At 40.7% G+C, this 20599-nt stretch overlaps 1 protein-coding gene across 1 annotated transcript in view; it reads left to right on the top strand.

Annotated features, from left to right (window-relative positions):
* clcn1b (chloride channel, voltage-sensitive 1b) overlaps positions 1-20599 on the top strand; it is an 80263-nt gene that overhangs the window by 41735 nt on the left and 17929 nt on the right. Inside the window, exons 2-6 of the mRNA XM_034174537.1 lie at positions 12663-12879; positions 13459-13590; positions 13695-13823; positions 13909-14042; positions 14401-14478. Of these exons, the coding sequence (XP_034030428.1) occupies positions 12663-12879; positions 13459-13590; positions 13695-13823; positions 13909-14042; positions 14401-14478 (690 nt within the window). The remainder of the gene's footprint in view (positions 1-12662; positions 12880-13458; positions 13591-13694; positions 13824-13908; positions 14043-14400; positions 14479-20599) is intronic.

Here is a 20599-nt window from a genome sequence, read left to right as displayed (position 1 = left end):
CAAAATGCTGCAGCTAGAGTACTGACGGGGACTAGAAGGAGAGAGCATATCTCACCCATATTGGCCTCTCTTCATTGGCTTCCTGTTAATTCTAGAATAGAATTTAAAATTCTTCTTCTTACTTATAAGGTTTTGAATAATCAGGTCCCATCTTATCTTAGGGACCTCGTAGTACCATATCACCCCAATAGAGCGCTTCGCTCTCAGACTGCAGGCTTACTTGTAGTTCCTAGGGTTTGTAAGAGTAGAATGGGAGGCAGAGCCTTCAGCTTTCAGGCTCCTCTCCTGTGGAACCAGCTCCCAGTTCAGATCAGGGAGACAGACACCCTCTCTACTTTTAAGATTAGGCTTAAAACTTTCCTTTTTGCTAAAGCTTATAGTTAGGGCTGGATCGGGTGACCCTGAACCATCCCTTAGTTATGCTGCTGTGGACGTGGACTGCTGGGGGGTTCCCATGATGCACTGTTTCTTTCTCTTTTTGCTCTGTGTGCACCACTCTGCATTTGGTCATTGGTGATCGATCTCTGCTCCCCTCCACATAATGTCTTTTTCCTGGTTCTCTCCCTCAGCCCCAACCAGTCCCAGCGGAAGACTGCCCCTCCCTGAGCCTGGTTCTGCTGGAGGTTTCTTCCTGTTAAAAGGGAGTTTTTCCTTCCCACTGTAGCCAAGTGCTTGCTCACAGGGGGTCGTTTTGACCGTTGGGGTTTTACATAATTATTGTATGGCCTTGCCTTACAGTATAAAGCGCCTTGGGGCAACTGTTTGTTGTGATTTGGCGCTATATAAAAAAATTGATTGATTGATTGATTTTGCAGCTGCTTTCCTGTGGAGTGCCTTATCAGTGAGGTTGGTGTAATCAGCGACAGCTTCGCTTCACACCCCAGCCAGATAAGTATTGAGACAGGAGCTGCACGAGTGTGTGTGAGAGGTGGAGGTGGAATCTCCACCATTGTTGTTACTGGGTGTACACACACCCACTTCTTATTGTTTCTGCTCCTCGCCAGCAGTACCAGATCCGACATTCGGAGACGGTGGCCACCTGGGGACTCGGGACTTGGCGGCTCCAGTATTCTCCAGGTTCGGTGGCGGAGGAAATCGTGTGGTTCCGGTTCTTCTCAGGACAGACGTCTTCTATCCTCGAGCCTGCCCACACGTCACCTTTGTGGATTGACTGTTTGCAAAATTCTGTATTCCTTTGTATTGTGGTTGTGCTCATTCACAACAGTAAAGTGTTCATATTCGACTCTTTCATTGTCCGTTCATTTACGCTTTTCCATCTGCATCAGCAATAGGGGATTAAAGGCCTTGCCCAAGGGCCCTTAGTGATTTTCCAGTCAGGCGGGGATTTGAACCCATGATTTTCTGGACTCAAGCCCAACACCTTAACCACTAGACCATCACCTCCCCCAAATCAAAAGGAATGTGCTTGGATCCATGCGTACGCACACTTTGATGCATCTGAATTTTTTTGTGCTTTTGCCAGCTTCTGGATTTTGGCGTGTGCCATGTTTGAGTAGGAAATTCACGCAAGCCTTTGTACACGAGGCCCCTTTTTATTAAAAGTTGGTGCACGCCAAAACCCTGAATCAGGCGTAAGCACAAATATATTCAGATGTGTCAAAGTGTGCTTAGGCATGAAGCCACGCACGAATGTTAGCGCCTAGTTCAAAAATAATGAAGCCAAAGTGTGACATAACCATCAAAACTTAAAAGTAGTCTTTTTTATGAAATGTTCTCATTTTAGGTATGGTTATATATCTGAGTTTCAATATTTCTATTGGTCTCGGTTCAGTCATTGCTAGAAATTATCAGTGTATATATACTATAATGTGCTAGAGCGTAACATTTGCAATGACAGTTGGAGGTATCTTCTTTAGTCTGCAGAAGCCTGAAACAAAGAAATTCTGTCCATTAGTTCCTGGTATTATTGAACAAGTAATATAATTAGAGTAGGAGACATAGCTAAGGTTTTGACACAAATAAATCAAGGATTTATTCTCAGCGTTACGCTTGCGACAGTTTTACCTTGCTTTAGAAACATGATGTTTTTTCTAGGAAATGACATTTCTACCTTTACAAAAATGTATTACTGTGTTAGTATGAAGCACAAACAAACTGACAAAATACAAGGTTATTTCTTTAACATTCAACTTTAAATGATAATGCTAAATATCAATGTCACACAAAATTGATGAAAAAAAATGCTATTTTTTGGGGGAAATTTTGTGCATATCTCTGGAACCGTGTGGAATTTTTCCATGAAATTTTCAGTACCTGTCAAAGAGACTATAGGCAACTCACAGGTAAATCTGGATGGTGCTAAATAAAATAATGGCTTGTTCAATGCAAATGCAAATCAGCAGTTAGGCTTCATTATTTTGGAACTAGGCCTTAGGTTTGTACATTCCACTGAACCAGCACACGTGTACACACACCAAACTCCTTTCTGGCCACGCTTCTATCTGAATATGAAAATGTTTTCAAATAGTTTGGTTTTGTTGTGCTGAAAGGCACCATAAATGTAGAGTGTTGTGTGTTTGATGATGTTGTCTCTGTTATGTTGTCTCTGTGTTGTTCTGTGTAAAACACTTTTAGAGACAACATGCAAAAACAACAAAAGCTGTGGTTCGATCGATGTTCCCTCAGCTCGCTGTAATGTAAGATGGAAATTAAATAAGTATGTTTGTGTGTGTGAATGATGAACTGAGCTGCGCACACACACTGAAGTAAAAAGATATTAGGTGCACGGTGGCTGACAGTGTGTGACATTAACATTATACACACTTTTATTGACAAATACTGAACACACTCGGGGGCTTGTTAAGAGGCTCTCTAGTTCCACCATTAAGAAAATGAAAACGTATTAATAATAATAAAAAACATTTGAATGCGCATATACTCAAATGTGTCTGCGCTGGTTTTTGTTAGGAACAATTACACGGATAAATGATTTAACCACCAAGCAGCTCCCCCATTGCACACCGCGCCGGATGCGCATTTGCGCACCACACGTGATTTGAACATTGATGGAATAAAAATGTTTCCTATTAACAAAAACAAACTCATCATGTGATGGTGCCTTTATAGTAATATGTGTGCAGTTAGTACCTCTGATTACATTCGGGAAACTGGATCTCGCTGCAAATTACGCTGTCATGTTGAAATTGTACCTGGATGAGATTTGGATGATTGCGTTCCACACAGCTGGCATGGCTCGATGCAAGGTTGACTGGCACACTCCTGACCGATCGGCCAGCTTACGCTGGAATGCCTGGAACAAAGATGACAGACAGTGTTTGACATAAACAAGATTCTAAATAGCAAGCAGGAATCGATTGCAGTGATTCCAATTGAAGTAGTTTCTTCTGGAACCAGCTCTCCTCTGTTTGCAGAGGATAGAACTGCATGTCTACGCCTCCAAAAATATGTTAGCAGTCTAAAAATTATTGGACCAAAACTTATCGTAAGATAATTGGCCCGATCATGGTTTTCCAAGTTATTTGAAAAGCTAATCCAATATTGAAAACTTTAGCTTCGATGATTAGCGGTTAGCGGAACTGTAAACACAAGTAAATCCTTGTGTTCCCTGAATACACACTCACGTCAGATTGCACCATTTGCAAGGTGCTTTAACAACGCTAGCCCACCCATTGTTAGTGCCATTTTATGCATTACTTTGCGCATGCTTTTATATCCATCCATATAATTGGAAACACGTGGGTGCGTTAATTGCTCATCACTGTGTCACTGATGTGCACATCACTCTGATGACTTCTTGTTTTCACACTATTAACGGTTCCCAGCATCACCTTTAAAGGTCCACAGTGGAACAATAGCTGTAGAAATGTGCGTATGCCAGCCAGGATTTTTGCTTGACACACAGCACATTTCCACCGTCATTTCACTTTTGATACATCTGAACGTTAGCGTGGAGACGGACATACGCCAGGGTTTTGTGCTTGCTTTGTGCGAGGCCCCTGATCATTACATGATGATATTCAGAAAATAATCCTGTTTTGAAATGTTCAACATGTTATGAACCAGTTCCTTCAGATAATGGCTTAAAATCCTTGAAACACGACAACTGTAACATCTAATGGACGGGGGGGCCTCCCGCGCCCCCAGAGTGAGTTCTGGCCACACCCCCTGAGTACAGCACCTTCATTTGAAGCTGCTAATGATGAGCTGAACAGTAACACACGATTGCTCTTGTGTGTCCACAGAGAGATTAAAGATAGAAAAGTGCAGGAGGAATAATCAGAGCGCCCAAGGGAGCTTTCGGTGAGAGCAAATTAGTACGAGTACAGGAAGATGTTGAAGGCCGTCCCATGGCGAGAGAGCCAAACGACGACAGCAGTGTTCAGACGTGTGTGAAAGTTGGTGAAATCCTGCATTGTAACAGACCCACAAGGTTACACGGTGACTGACACAAGGTAAACATGAGACAGAGAATAAATCACCACGTTTACCATATCTCTCTCACGCTGTCAGAACAATTTGTGGTTCATTTTCTCACTCTTTGGATTTCTCCTTAATAGGAAATGTATTTTCTGTTTGTGCTGTACTTCAAAATGCTTCATCTTTAGCGATTTTGAATCAGAACATTCCGATTGCAGACTCCTGACCTCAGAGTTCTTCACTTCATCACAAAAGCTCCATTAGAGCAAAACAGAGAACCTCATTTCTGCTCCATCACATCCAGACAAGTCATTCAGCCAAGATCATTTCACACACATTAAGTAACAATCACACCTTTTTAGACATTCACACAGTGTTAGTGCACGTGAAGGGACTGTTTTCAGTCCTGTGTCCATGTGTCCATAAAACAGTTTGAAGAGTTTGAATCCAATTTGGGCCAAACATGATGGAATGATTGAGGTTCAGCCCAAGAACTAAATAATAGGATTTAAGAAAAATCAATATTAAGTCAAGGTCAAATTTTGGGCCCAATGAAAATCTAAAGGGGGGTGTTGTTGCCTGCTGTATAGTTAGTTTTAATCAATGATATAAAGTCATTTGTTGCCTTTCTACTGGTCACATGAATTTTCACAAGGTCAAACTTAAGGTCATAACCATGTAACTCAAACAGTTTGGTGCCACTGCAGGTTAAACTTGGTGGAAGAGATGTGTGTTAGTCAAGGATGAAGTGGTTCCGTGTTGAACAGAGCTGATCAAAGATCAAGATCACACAGAATCAGATACTATGGCATCATTGAATCACAAAGAATCAATTTACATGGGGCTATATCAAATCTACCCCCCCCCCCCCACCAAAAAACACAATGATATGGAGGAATCCATATCATCATTATCTCAGGCCCAAATCTGTGTGTTATGTTAGTTAGGGTGTGTTCACACTCTGATGATTAGCTCACCTTATGCCAACGGACAGTGAAAAGTTAATTAACATCGACCAGCACCGAGGTCCACCACACTCCGCAGGAGCTAAGTCGACATCTGTTGGGCAGCAATAATGTTCATGGTGACACTGCCAGTGAACATATGGTCCCACAGTGGGACCATATGTTCACTGGCTGTGTTAGTTTTGCACTGGTGATTTTACTGTGTTGAAAAATTCTCAACATGCTTAAAATTGTTGATGTTCATGCTAAAACACCAGCAAGAGTTGCGCTACACAGTCACTAGGTCACCACCGCTGGAAAACTGTCACTGCTTCTTTCGCCTCTGCCGGCCTCCGCTTACCATGACGAACATCAGCGTTGCCCAACTGATGTTGACTCAACTCCTGTAGAGTCTGGCGGACTTTGGCAACGGTTGACATTTATCAACTTTCCACTCTCCATCGGAAAACGCCGGGCTAATCATCAGAGTGTGAATGGAGTGAGCCTTCTCCAGCTTTCACAGTGATTTTTTTGAGAATCTGCTACATCAGGCATTTCATGTCATAGTGTGAATGAACCCAAGTCTGTCTTACAAAATTATTATTATTATTATTTTTAAATCGTTAGTTACATTTTTTTCAGGCAAAGTAAAATGAGCTGAAGATATGTAGTAAGATATTTGGAAGCAAAATTGTAACTCTAAGTATGTTTTTAAAGCACGTAATAAATCATGTTGCTCACTAAGCTCATGCTAATGTTAGCCCATTAGCATTGTGTAATGTGGTGCTAGCAAGTTTTCATGCTAACATTAGTCCATTAGCATTGAGTTATTTAATGATGGGAGACTTTTCAAAAGCAATGAATGATTAAATCTATCATGAGTCACTGCTGTTTATTCAGGAGATATTACATAAATAAAGGCTATTTACTAAATAAATCTAATAACTCAGCCACATGGGGTGTGCCGGTGCCAAACCAGGATAAATGAGGACAGTTGCGTCAGGAAGGGCATCCGGCGTAAAACAATCCAACCCAACTATGCAGACTAAATAAATCTAATAAAAGAGTTAGCTGCTGTTATTTTAGCGATTTTATATACTATATTAATTTAATTTAATACATTTACTAAAATATATATTTTTATTTATTTTTGGGGAATTTCAGCTAGATTAGAGTGGATTTATCCATGGGGATTGCTCTAGTAATGAAATAATACAAGAAAAACAAGAAAAACGCAAAGAAAACCTTAAGTATTGTTTGTCTCATGAGACATTGACTGTCTTATTCACCTGTCGTCCTGCTGCGTTTGTGGATACACAACCTTACTGGAGGTCAAACATGAAAAAAACAAATGTTTCTTTAATGCATGGGTTCTTGTTGCTGTCCCTGAGATTGCTGGTTTCTATTTGATCCTGTTGATGGATTAGTGCTTTGGCGTTAATGTGTAGCACAGCAGTGATGCTGATCTGCAGTGTGGGACAGGAGACAGAACAGAGTCAGTGCTGCTTCAACATCATGCTGAAGACAAGTGATGAAGAAAAGGTAAAGACATACAACAAAAAATCTGTCTGCTCAGTGCAGAACAGGCCGATAACAGCCTCAGCAATCTTCTCTTTATTTTTCTATTAGTATTAGTATTATGATTCTTTGTTGCTGTTGTTGTTGTTGTTGTTGTTATTATTATTATTATTATTAAAAACCGGTAAAAAAAAAAAATGGTGCAAATTCATTATATCTTTGTTGTTGACTATTTGTGCTTTATGAAATGAAGGTTTTTTTTTACAAATGACTGCAGCACATATGAACAGTTCTTCTGAGGAAACAGTTTTGCACCATTGTGTAAAATAATAACTAGCACTGTGCACATTCTGGCTTCAAATTCTAAACGATGCATAGATTTAAAACGTGATCAGGATCCTTTTAAAAAGTTGGCCAAAAGAGTTGATGGATGTTTACAGTAAAATAATTTTTTAAATTTCAAACCCGGAAGTTATTATTCATAATTTAATGTCATTTACTTTGTTTGATCAGAGGCGTGTTGTTCACTGTTGCAGTGCTTATGCTCTTTGTAGTCAAAAGCAATATAATTAAATGAACCACCACTTATACATAAATCTACTGTTTTCCTGCAGATACGGGGTTTATGGTAAATTAACGGGAAATAATTAATAAAATAAGTGTGTTTTACATAATGAAAACATTGTTTAGAAATAATTGTAGTGTAATTTGCACTTTGGGATGATTTATCTCGTGGTTCGGTGCTGTTTTAATAAATAGAATTGAATTAATTAATATCTCAAGTTGTACTATTTGTACTATATACTATATATATATATATATATATATATATATATATATATATATATATATATATATATATATATATATATATATACACATACAATAGTGTTCAGAATAATAGTAGTGCTATGTGACTAAAAAGATTAATCCAGGGTTTGAGTATATTTCTTATTGTTACATGGGAAATAAGGTACCATTAGATTCAGTAGAGACCAAGACCAACAAGACCAAGCATTCATGATATGCACACTCTTAAGACTATGAAATTGGGCTATTAGTAAAAAAAAAAAAGTAGAAAAGGGGGTGTTCACAATAATAGTGGTGTGGCATTCAGTCAGTGAGTTTGTCAATTTTGTGGAACAAACAGGTGTGAATCAGGTGTCCCCTATTTAAGGATGAAGCCAGCACCTGTTGAACATGCTTTTCTCTTTGAAAGCCTGAGGAAAATGGGACGTTCAAGACATTGTTCAGAAGAACAGCGTAGTTTGATTAAAAAGTTGATTGGAGAGGGGAAAACTTATACGCAGGTGCAAAAAATTATAGGCTGTTCATCTACAATGATCTCCAATGCTTTAAAATGGACAAAAAAACAAACAAAACAGAAACGCGTGGAAGAAAACGGAAAACAACCATTAAAATGGATAGAAGAATAACCAGAATGGCAAAGGCTCACCCATTGATCAGCTCCAGGGTGATCAAAGACAGTCTGGAGTTACCTGTAAGTGCTGTGACAGTTAGAAGATGTCTGTGTGAAGCTAATTTATTTGAAGAATAAGAAGAATCCCCCGCAAAGTCCCTCTGTTAAATGAAAGACGTGTGCAGAAGAGGTTACAATTTGCCAAAGAACACATCAACTGGCCAAAAGAGAAATGGAGGAATATTTTGTGGACTGATGACAGTAAAATTGTTTTGTTTTTTTGGGGGGGGGTCCAAGGGCCGCAGACAGTTTGTGAGACGACCCCCAAACTCTGACTTCAAGCCACAGTTCACAGTGAAGACAGTGAAACATGGTGGTGCAAGCATCATGATATGAGCATGTTTCTCCTACTATGGTGTTGGGCCTATATATCGCATACCAGGTATCATGGATCAATTTGGATATGTCAAAATACTTGAAGAGGTCATGTTGCCTTATGCTGAAGAGGACATGCCCTTGAAATGGGTGTTTCAACAAGACAATGATCCCAAGCACACTAATAAATGAGCAAAATCTTTTTTCCAAACCAACAAAATTAATGCCTCGCAGATGTGAAGAAATCATGAAAAACTGTGGTTATACAGCTAAATACTAGTTTAATGATTCACAGGATTGCTAAAAAGCAGTTTGAACATAATAGTTTTGAGTTTGTAGCATCAACAGCAGATGCTACTATTATTGTGAACACCCCCTTTTCTACTTTTTTTTACTAATAGCCCAATTTCATAGCCTTTAGAGTGTGCATATCATGAATGCTTGGTCTTGTTGGATTTGTGAGAATCTACTGAATCTACTGGTACCTTGTTTCCCATGTAACAATAAGAAATATACTCAAAACCTGGATTAATCGTCTTAGTCACATAGCACTACTATTATTCTGAACACTACTGTATATACACAGACACACACATACACACACACACACACACACACACACACACATATATATATATATATATATATATATATATATATATATATATATATATATATATATACACACACACACACACACACACACACACACACACACACACACACACACACACACACACACACACACAGAGGTTGCATTCAGCTAAAAATGGAAATGTGGATGCATGGGGTGTAATGGATTACACATAACAGGCTTAGTGGTTAGCACTGTCGCCTCACAACAAGAAGGTTGTGGGATCGCTTTCCACCTGGTCCTTTCTGTGTGGAGTTTGCATGTTCTCCCCGTGTTTGCGTGGGTTCCCTCTGGGTGTTTCGGCTTCCTCCCATTTCCAAAGACATGCAGGTTAGGTCTACTGGAAACTTTAAATTGACCTTTGCTCTGAAGATTAATTACCCCCCGCCCCCAGCCCTGAAAATGTACAATCGTAGTGTGCATTTGTTTGTATAGAAAGTCTTTAACCCCTTAACGCCTATTGTCGCATATATGCTACAATATTTGACTCAAATATGCAACATACCAAATTGACCAGTATGCCTGTTGTCGCAAATTTGCAACATACCATTATTATTATTATAACATTATAACATAAATTATTACCAAAATACCAAAATTACTATTTATTTTTTGTGCAAAACTGTAATTAATAATCTCAACATTATTTACCATCTACTTAAAGGCAAAAACACACACAAAACATTTTTTATATACAGCTATATAAATTCAGGTGTTAATGGGTTAATCTCCACCCACATAATGCAGCAGTAATGTTCAGACTGCAGTCCATCATCCGTTAGATGTATAACTTTGGTCTACTTGGTGGTTTCAGTGAGGTTTAAACTGAAGTGATGGGTGATTTAGACGTGGCTAACGTATGACACCAGCTGGCTGATGTTTCCATGAATCAGTTATAAACTTTCCTAAGTCACTTTCTCATGCACTTCTTGTGACTGATGTCTTATGTCAGAATGTTCAGCTAAGTTTCCTGATTAGAGAAGACTGCAGATTTGTTGCACAACGATTAGCTGTGAGTTGACTTTTAGCCCTCGTTGGGCCTTGATGTATGGATCTGTCAGGTTTCTATCCCTGCAGGATCGTGAAACAGAAATGTCACTTCTTGTGGGACGCATGTGCTCTGAAGGTTTCAGTTTGTACATCATCAGTGCGTGCGGATGCAGCTCTGATTTGATAAAGCAGTGGCGCGAGCTAATTGCACAAGTGTCGTGTTTTATGTTTGTGTGCTTTTGTTGTTGTAGGTGTGAAGTGTACACTTAGTCGGGAAGGGGAAGACGTGGAATGTTCTCTTCCTCTGGCCTGTCTCCAGCCCCTGCCTCCTCTTGGGGAGGGGTTTTTCCGATCTCTATGCCCATTTTGTCTATTTCTGTCGTCTAGGGTATTCAGGTTGGTGTGTATCTCTTACGCACACGCCTCACATTCTCCACCTCTTTCTCGTTATCTCAAGACTCTTCACACTGGATCTAGTTTTATACTGATCCCAGGTCTCAGTTCTTACATGTATTCCTCTCTGCGTTCTTGTCCTCTGTTTTATACCATCCTTATTGAAAATAAGTGAAATAATTAAGTTCAATAAGTTCAATAATTGCCACCTCAGAGGAAGTTATAACTTTCTTGTTGTTTGTGTGTCTATTAATGTGTTTGTTAACAGGATATCTCAAAAGCACATGAAATTATCTAAATGAAGTTCAGTAGAGATATGGACATTAAGCCCCTTTCACACCTGGTGTGCTTCGAGTTGTGTCACGTGGCGTCATGACGCCGCCAATGCAGCTCAACACCACAACGCCGCGAGGGACACAAAGGATGAAGCCAATCGGATGCCAAAAATGAAACATGTCTAATATTTTTTGCATCCTGTGCTCGATGCAGAAGCAAGCGGTTTCAACGCAAGTCAGGGCAAAGCAACGGTATTCAACGTGACTGGAAGCCACACCCTCACAATACAACGTTACCCAATGTCAATTTATGAATCCTGCTGTGTTCCATTATTCCAGAAGTATAAATCATGCAGGATTGTTTTTACACCATGTACACAATGCAGTGAAACTACACGCTCAAAAAGAGCACCGAAAAAAAAATGCTGATTGCAGCCTGGCTGCAGGCAGCTACTCGCTCCTTAAATTCTCTCACAATTGTTTTTGAATAAAGTCCAAAGTTCTGCTCACAGACTGACTGCCAGAGACAGGACATGTCCACAATATACAGCATAACTCCAGACATCTCCACATTTTCTCACGGACGGTTCATTCTCGCTTGCGCGTAGACGTAGCTCGCGGTCAGAGAAGATAAGCTATGACAAAACTCAGAGTGCAGACCTGCAGCTCAGCACAAGACAAACAAACTAGAAGAGAAATCAGCACGCACACAGACACAGCTGCAGCTGAGTCTGTGTGCAGGTTCTCCTCTGTGTTCTTACCTCCTGTCTGCCCCCCTGCTGCGTGCACCTGACGCAGACATTACTGCGTTGTCATGATGCCGCATGACGCAACTCGAAGCAGGCCCGGTGTGAAAGGGGCTTAAGGTCAAAGGAGAGTTGATGAAATTTTGGCCCAGATCCAGAGGGGTGTAGCCTGCCTTTGATCTTTGATTGCCTCCTTTGTTCCTTTGTTAATCTTTGATCTTTCATTTCTGATCATGAGTCCTCTGATCTGAAATCAGGGTTGTTGATTAGTTTAGTGAACAGAATGAAAGATCAGGATCTGCCCCTCAATTATGATTCATTTGCTCCTGTAATCAGTATTACTGATTACTTTGACCATTAAGATCAAAGGTCAGGATCTACCCTTCATACTCGATTATTTTGGTCCTGATGGTTAAAGTAATCGGTAATCCTGATTGCAGGATCAAATGAATCATGATTGAGGGGCAAATCCTGACTTTTGATCCTGATCCTTAATCTACTCAGTAAGCAGGATTAGAGGATCAAATTAATCATGATTGAGGGGCAAATCCTGACTTCTGATCCTGATCCTTAACCTAGTCTGTAATCATGGTTACAGATTCATTTGATCCTGTAATCATGATTACAGGATTACACGACAGAGAGAGACACCCAAACACCCCCCCCCCCCCCCACCACCACCACCAAAAAAATGTAATATGATTACTAAGGATCAAAATTCTGTAGAGATCAATGATTAGGATCAAGGATGTGTGATCAGGGTCAAAGGTCAGCAACCAGGATCAACGTTCAAAGGTTGATGAGTGTGCGTTGTTGATATGGTCCTTGTACTTTCATATTGTGTCTCTGAGAGCTCTCTCTCTGTGTGTGTGTGTGTGTGTGTGTGTGTGTGTGTGTGTGTGTGTGTGTGTGTGTGTGTGTGTGTGTGTGTGTGTGTGTGTGTGTGTGTGTGGGGTTCCTGTTCTCCAGCTGTACGGGGAGTACAGGGAGCAGCTGGGAAACTTTGCCAGACGGGAGGCTGCTCGTTTGCTGACAGAGAGACAATGGAGGAGACAAACGGGGGAAAACAGCACGGCTGCTTGCCGCAAAGAGCACGGCCGACGACATCATCACCCTGTGATCATAGAGTCACATCTCAGCCACTCCTCTTCCACCACGAAGCCCCGCCCCTACTCCAAATGCCAAGGTGACCAGAAGGAACGCAGAGTTAATACAATCAGCAAGCAGTCATGTCCAACAAATGTCAGCATTCACGTTTTAATCGTTCCCCTCACTCTGACTGTGATAAACAGGAAACAGGGTTTGAAATGAACAAAATCAATTTCTTCAAGCGGCATTTACTAGTTTGTTTTTCAGGTCTATTTTGAGACGACTCACTTGACATTCCAGACAGAGCTGCATTCATCAGACGTCTTACATTACTGGGTGGTCTGCAGATTAAGACTTAAAATGCTGCACATGATAAGATCATAAAATAAGATACAGTAATATAGTTTAATTAAACGAGTGCCAATGCTAAACCAGGGTCAGTGGAGGTTCTACACTGAATTACTCCCTGGGCACAAAATATAACACAAAATATAAAGTTTTTGATTTTTCATAAAAAAAAAATAAAACAATATCCATACAATACATTCATTCCTAAATGTTCTAAACAAATATCATCAGTGTTCTGAGAATATAAACCTCTATGATGTGTTTTTGAGTCATTACATAATTGAGATTATGATGAATCAAGAATTTCATCCATGTGTGTCCACGTTAGACTGTCTGGCTCGTGTGCGGCGCTACATTGTGAACAAGATGGGCGAGGACTGGATTTTTCTGGTTCTTCTTGGGCTGACTATGGCTCTGGTCAGCTGGAGTATGGACTACGCCAGCGCCAAGAGCCTTCAAGGTACCAGACAGCCTCAGGTCAAAGATGGAGGCGGGTGACTCAGCGTTTTTTTACTTTTTTGACTTTGGGTTTTCATTTTCAGTAACTTGTTGTTGGTCTTCCAGTGTATAAGTGGCTGCATGGAGAACTAAAAGGCAATGTGGGGCTCCAGTACCTGGCCTGGGTTACCTATCCCATGATCCTTGTCATGTTTGCCTCGCTGTTCTGTCACCTGGTTTCCCCACAGGCCACAGGTAACCGTCACCTCTCAGCAGCTTTTTGTTTCGTCATCTTGTGTAGCTTCTTTTTTTCTCCATCTTCTCTCTCCGTTTTTTGCAGGATCTGGTATTCCTGAGCTGAAAACCATTCTGAGAGGTGTCGTGTTGAAGGAATATCTGACCCTCAAAGCTTTTATAGCTAAAGTTATCGGCCTGACCGCCGGCCTGGGCAGCGGAATGCCGGTGGGCAAGGAGGTAAACAAAGATATATCTTCACAATGAACCCAGCCAGCATCCTTATCCTTTCCCATTCTGCTTCACTCTTTCTGCACACAGGGAGGATAATAAATCATCTTCTGTTATCTTTTTTTGCCTTTCTTCCCCTCTTGAGACTTGAAAAAATGATTCTCCTCCTCAGCAAAAGAAGTGCATTTGTTACCTGCATTGCATTAGTCAGGCGACTGTCACAAAGAGCAATTAAACAGTGATTTATTCATACTGAGCACATCCCAGTTTAGACTCTAAGTTTTACACGTGCTTATTAGTGTCTGTGTAGATAACGTTACAAATCAGTCGTCTGTATCACTGTGTTTTTCCCCTCATCACCCTGCAGGGCCCGTTCGTCCACATCGCCAGTATCTGTGCCGCCGTGCTGAGCAGGTTCATGTCCATCTTCTCTGGAGTCTACGAGGTAAGCTGAGGCCCTGACCAAAACACATCACGCCACCCACATGTCTCTAATACACTGCACTTATCAAGAAACTGACAATTCACTTTATATATGTACGTGTCACAGTATAAGACTAATTGTACTTTACAGTGTACAGCAAATTAACGTGCAAACTACTCTGTTGGCATCATTTTTGCACCTAACGTGGAAAATGCACATTTAATGTACTAAAATGCTTCAATGTTTAGTACTGGTACTTAAAGCTTCATTTGTATAACAAAGAAGAAGTGATTATACATTGTGGGGAGTAGATCTGCTGATTATGTTTTCGGGTTTTTGTGCGTATGTGTACATATTAATGGTGAAGAAATGTCTTGTGAACACAAAACTCAAAAGCACTTGATACTTACACCATAGGTAACGCTCCTCCCCCCAAGGAAGGAGATCAACTGAAGACATTTTATTGTTTTGTGTGTATATGTGCATATTACTGTCAGGCTGCAGGTGGAATGTGGCTGTACATGAATGCAGGACTCCAGAACACAGATGTTGGAATAATAAAAGGCTTTATCTTAAGACGTAGCAGGGATTCAGTACACAGTATGGCAGGCAGAGAGGCAGAGGCACTAACAATCGAGAGGCTGAGGCGTGGTCTAGGCAAGCCAAGGTCAAAACACAGCGTGACAAAGTTCAAGAGCTAAGACGAAGACAAAATCCGAAAATACAAAGCGAGGTCAAAAACACAGAGAGGCAACAGGACAAGAAACAAAGGCTTGAACGTGGGTAACAAGATCACAACAAACTGGCACTGGAGTGAGGGAAGTGAGGGGTTTAAATAACAGGTGATGTAATCAGTGTAACAAGAGGCAGGTGTTAGTGAAGGTTCTGGAAGGAGGTGTGGTCTGGTGAAGCAAAGAAGAGTGAAGAGAGTCAAGAGGATGAGTGAGTGAAAAACAAAGCGGTGCAAAGCAAGAGGAGTAAGTGACAGAAAACCACTGGTGAAAATATAATGTGCCCAAAGACAAACAAAATTACATGTGTCCAAAATAAAGGGGAAAACTAGGAAACCGAGTGACAGACCTAGAAAGAGAAGAACAACAATAAAATTCTATAACCAAAACTAGAACAGGACTGAACATGACTGAAGGATACATGCAATAACAAACTCAGACAATAAAATAGAAAAGGCTAACAAAAACTAAAGTAGAACTGAACATGGCTGAAGTATTATAGTAGCAGCAAAACCATGATAATAAAATAGTAAATCAAACTAAAGGTTGAACAGGAAATAAATGATAACCAGAAACAAATTAATGCAATAAATAACAAAAGATAAACCCTAACAGAAAACAGGACCACTAACAACAGGAACATAAGCAGATAATGAGAAACCAAAACCAGATAATACCAAAACATAAACAGAACCAAGCTAAGATTTAAATGACTAAAGTACAATCGTGTGAAAAAAAACAAAACATAAAAATCATCAGAGAAGACCTGGACGGGGAAAAACCCAGACATAAACCCTGGGCCAGGGCGGAATCTGACAATTACTTATGACAAAATTGTGGTTTTTTTTTGGTGATGAATACAAATCTCAAAAACAATATATGATAAATATTTGATACATACACCTTAGATACCCCTGAGGAGTAGCAGATCAGTTGATTACATTTGAGCCTTGTTTGGTGTATTTATGTGCATATTAGTGACAATGAAATGATATTATTTCTTGATTTACCTTGATGCAACTTGATACACCGGAGTCACTGCACCAATGAGCTCTGGTTGCTGGGGCAGTGAGTCCACGTTGACTCTTTAAGACAACCCCACCCCCACCCCCCATTTCCTGAAGATAGTATGTTGGTGACTTTTGGATTAGATTATATTAGATAGAACTTTATTAATCCCTTGGGAAGACTCCCTCGGGGAAATTGAGGTTCCAACAGCATTGTATAGCAGCACACAGGGTAAGAAGCACACAGAGTATCAAAAGTGAAAGTAAAAAACAATTTGCAAATATAAATACACAGTATAAATACCAGACATACGGATCAATACTGGTTTACTGGCTACTGTGGTTCCTCTCCTTCCTGTCCTCTGTCTTCCTGTTACTCCTCCTCCTCCTCAGTGAGGAGTTGTACAGTCTGATGACTTGAGGGACAAAGGAGTTTTTCAGTCTGTTGGTCCTGCACTTGGGAAGGAGCAGTCTGTGACTGAAGAGGCTCCTCTGGTTGCTGATGACATTGTGCAGAGGGTGACTGGCATCGTCCATAATGTCCAGCAGTTTGTCCAGTGTTCTCTTCTCTGCCAGTGTCACCAGAGAGTCCAGCTTCATGCCAACCACAGAGTCAGCCTCCCCCCACCACCAATCAGTTTGTCCAGCCTCCAGTCTGGATGTGATCTTCTTGGATGTGCTGCTCCCCAGCACACCACCATGTAAGAGAGGACACTGGTTACCACGGACTGGTAGAACATCAACAGGAGTTTCCGGTAGATGTTAAATGACCACAGCCTCCTCAGATACATAGTAACAGATACCTGAATAAACTCATCAGCTTTTGGCAGAGCAGGGAGACAGAAAAAAATATAAATAAATAAATATTTAAATAATGTACAGGTTCGAAGGTTCCTAGGGTTCAGGGTGGAGAACCACGAACCCCCAGGGGGCAGATCTGTAGACTTTGTATTTAGAAGGTGTGTATATTATAGTGACTCAAACAGTATGACAGATACACAGTGTTAACGAGGAGCCTAATTTACATAAACTCTTCCAACAGCTGTAAGACAAGAATGCTTGATAAGACATTTCATATTCAGAATGTGTGTTTACTGTGTTGATGCAGACATGATGAATATTGACATAATCGTAAGGGTGTTGATTTGTACACACATATTTCTAACTGGCATTGCTTCAGAATGTTTGACGACAGAGATGTCACACTCACAATGAGTGTGTTTGACGCTGACACAAACATAATAATATATATTTAATCTGAATATGTTTCTAACGCCTGTAACCTATGTAAGACGTATCGTTATCTTTGGCTGCTTTCAGTGATGCCGGTATTTGGTTAGACTCTTTCTCTCCGATTGTTCTGTCTGAGTTATTTTCATTAGTTACTTCCTCCAAACCATCAACATGTCTATTAGACCCCATTCCTACCAGGCTGCTCAAGGAAGCCCTACCATTAATTAATGCTTTGATCTTAAATATGATCAATCTATCTTTATTAGTTGGCTATGTACCACAGGCTTTTAAGGTGGCAGTAATTAAACCATTACTTAAAAAGCCATCACTTGACCCAGCTATCTTAGCTAATTATAGGCCAATCTCCAACCTTCCTTTTCTCTCAAAAATTCTTGAAAGGGTAGTTGTAAAACAGCTAACTGATCATCTGCAGAGGAATGGTCTATTTGAAGAGTTTCAGTCAGGTTTTAGAATTCATCATAGTACAGAAACAGCATTAGTGAAGGTTACAAATGATCTTCTTATGGCCTCAGACAGTGGACTCATCTCTGTGCTTGTTCTGTTAGACCTCAGTGCAGCGTTTGATACTGTTGACCATAAAATTTTATTACAGAGATTAGAGCATGCCATAGGTATTAAAGGCACTGCGCTGCGGTGGTTTGAATCATATTTATCTAATAGATTACAATTTGTTCATGTAAATGGGGAATCTTCTTCACAGACTAAGGTTAATTATGGAGTTCCACAAGGTTCTGTGCTAGGACCAATTTTATTCACTTTATACATGCTTCCCTTAGGCAGTATTATTAGACGGCATTGCTTAAATTTTCATTGTTACGCAGATGATACCCAGCTTTATCTATCCATGAAGCCAGAGGACACACACCAATTAGCTAAACTGCAGGAATGTCTTACAGACATAAAGACATGGATGACCTCTAATTTCCTGCTTTTAAACTCAGATAAAACTGAAGTTATTGTACTTGGCCCCACAAATCTTAGAAACATGGTGTCTAACCAGATCCTTACTCTGGATGGCATTACCCTGACCTCTAGTAATACTGTGAGAAATCTTGGAGTCATTTTTGATCAGGATATGTCATTCAATGCGCATATTAAACAAATATGTAGGACTGCTTTTTTGCATTTGCGCAATATCTCTAAAATTAGAAAGGTCTTGTCTCAGAGTGATGCTGAAAAACTAATTCATGCATTTATTTCTTCTAGGCTGGACTATTGTAATTCATTATTATCAGGTTGTCCTAAAAGTTCCCTGAAAAGCCTTCAGTTAATTCAAAATGCTGCAGCTAAAGTACTGACAGGGACTAGAAGGAGAGAACATATCTCACCCATATTGGCTTCTCTTCATTGGCTTCCTGTTAATTCTAGAATAGAATTTAAAATTCTTTTTCTTACTTATAAGGTTTTGAATAATCAGGTCCCATCTTATCTTAGGGACCTCATAGTACCATATCACCCCAATAGAGCGCTTCGCTCTCAGACTGCAGGCTTACTTGTAGTTCCTAGGGTTTGTAAGAGTAGAATGGGAGGCAGAGCCTTCAGCTTTCAGGCTCCTTTCCTGTGGAACCAGCTCCCAATTCGGATCAGGGAGACAGACACCCTCTCTACTTTTAAGATTAAGCTTAAAACTTTCCTTTTTGCTAAAGCTTATAGTTAGGGCTGGATCAGGTGACCCTGAACCATCCCTTAGTTATGCTGCTATAGACTTAGACTGCTGGGGGGTTCCCATGATGCACTGAGTGTTTCCTTCTCTTTTTGCTCTGTATGCACCACTCTGCATTTAATCATTAGTGATTGATCTCTGCTCCCCTCCACAGCATATCTTTTTCCTGATTCTCTCCCTCAGCCCTGACCAGTCCCAGCAGAAGACTGCCCCTCCCTGAGCCTGGTTCTGCTGGAGGTTTCTTCCTGTTAAAAGGGAGTTTTTCCTTCCCACTGTAGCCAAGTGCTTGCTCATAGGGGGTCATTTTGACCGTTGGGGTTTTTCTGTAATTATTGTATGGCCTTGCCTTACAATATAAAGCGCCTTGGGGCAACTGTTTGTTGTGATTTGGCGCTATATAAATAAAATTGATTTGATCTGATTTGAACCTAAATTAAATTATGTTGACACAGATATGATATACTGTAATGATCATGGCTTCTAAATGTATTCAATAAATGTTACACAATAAACCGTCATCATTTATTCTTTAATCATTTATAGTTATATTTTTTTATATTATTTATTTTCTTTGATGCATTCAAACACTGAGTACTGTATGTTAGCCTCACGTGTTCATTTTAGCTTATGTGTCGGTGGGATTTTAAGAATTCATGTGCTTTTGTTTTATGGAGAAATTTGTTGAAATGTGTTTCCGTAGTTTGATGTTGAAGGGAAAATGTGGACCCTGCCAGCGTATTGCTGCCTTGCTCATGGCCGCCCCTCCCTGTTCCGCTGTGGAGTCTTTGTTTTGGCTCGTGCCCTCACACCTCGTCTGTGTTTGTGTCTCACTGTATTAATAGTGTGACTGTAATGTCTGGCATGTGTATTAACAGTGACCTCCCATGTCCCCCCCCCCCACCCCTGCTTTCTCATTCACCCCCTTTGTGCTCCTGCTTGTCTACATCCCTGCTTCCCCCCACCCCACCCCCCACCCCCACCCGCTGACCTCTAACCTCAGATCGACCATAGCCAGGACCTGTTGGTGTGTGCGTGTGCCGTGGGAGTGGCCACCTGTTTCGCTGCCCCTGTGGGAGGCAAGTCCTCCTCGCTCTCCCTGAACAGGCGCAGGCCTGCGGTCAGATCTGTCCCGATTTAACACATACAGCATGTGGCGCTTCACACTGACCTCAGATCAGCGCTCTGCAGTAAAAGTGATGAATTAATAATGATTGTCTGTCCCAGCAGCAGCAGACGCTGATCTTTGGATTACGTTGAAGTTGAAAGAACAAGCAGCCTTGTGTCTTTAAAACACACACAGCATAAGAACAGCTTCATGTGACTAACAGTTTTTTGTCCACTGCAGCTTTTTGTCTTTTTGTCACTTCCACATCTGATCACCTTCAGCAGCAGCTTTACGGCTTGAATCCACACTCCATCCAGCATTATTTATTCACTTTATTCTCTTTTACTTCCCCTCTCTCCTCCTTGCTCTCTTTCTGTGTCAC

The sequence above is a fragment of the Thalassophryne amazonica genome, chromosome 7, assembly GCF_902500255.1.
Source record: "Thalassophryne amazonica chromosome 7, fThaAma1.1, whole genome shotgun sequence".
Taxonomy (NCBI): Eukaryota; Metazoa; Chordata; class Actinopteri; order Batrachoidiformes; family Batrachoididae; genus Thalassophryne; species Thalassophryne amazonica.
This window is presented reverse-complemented; position numbering and strand designations above follow the sequence as displayed.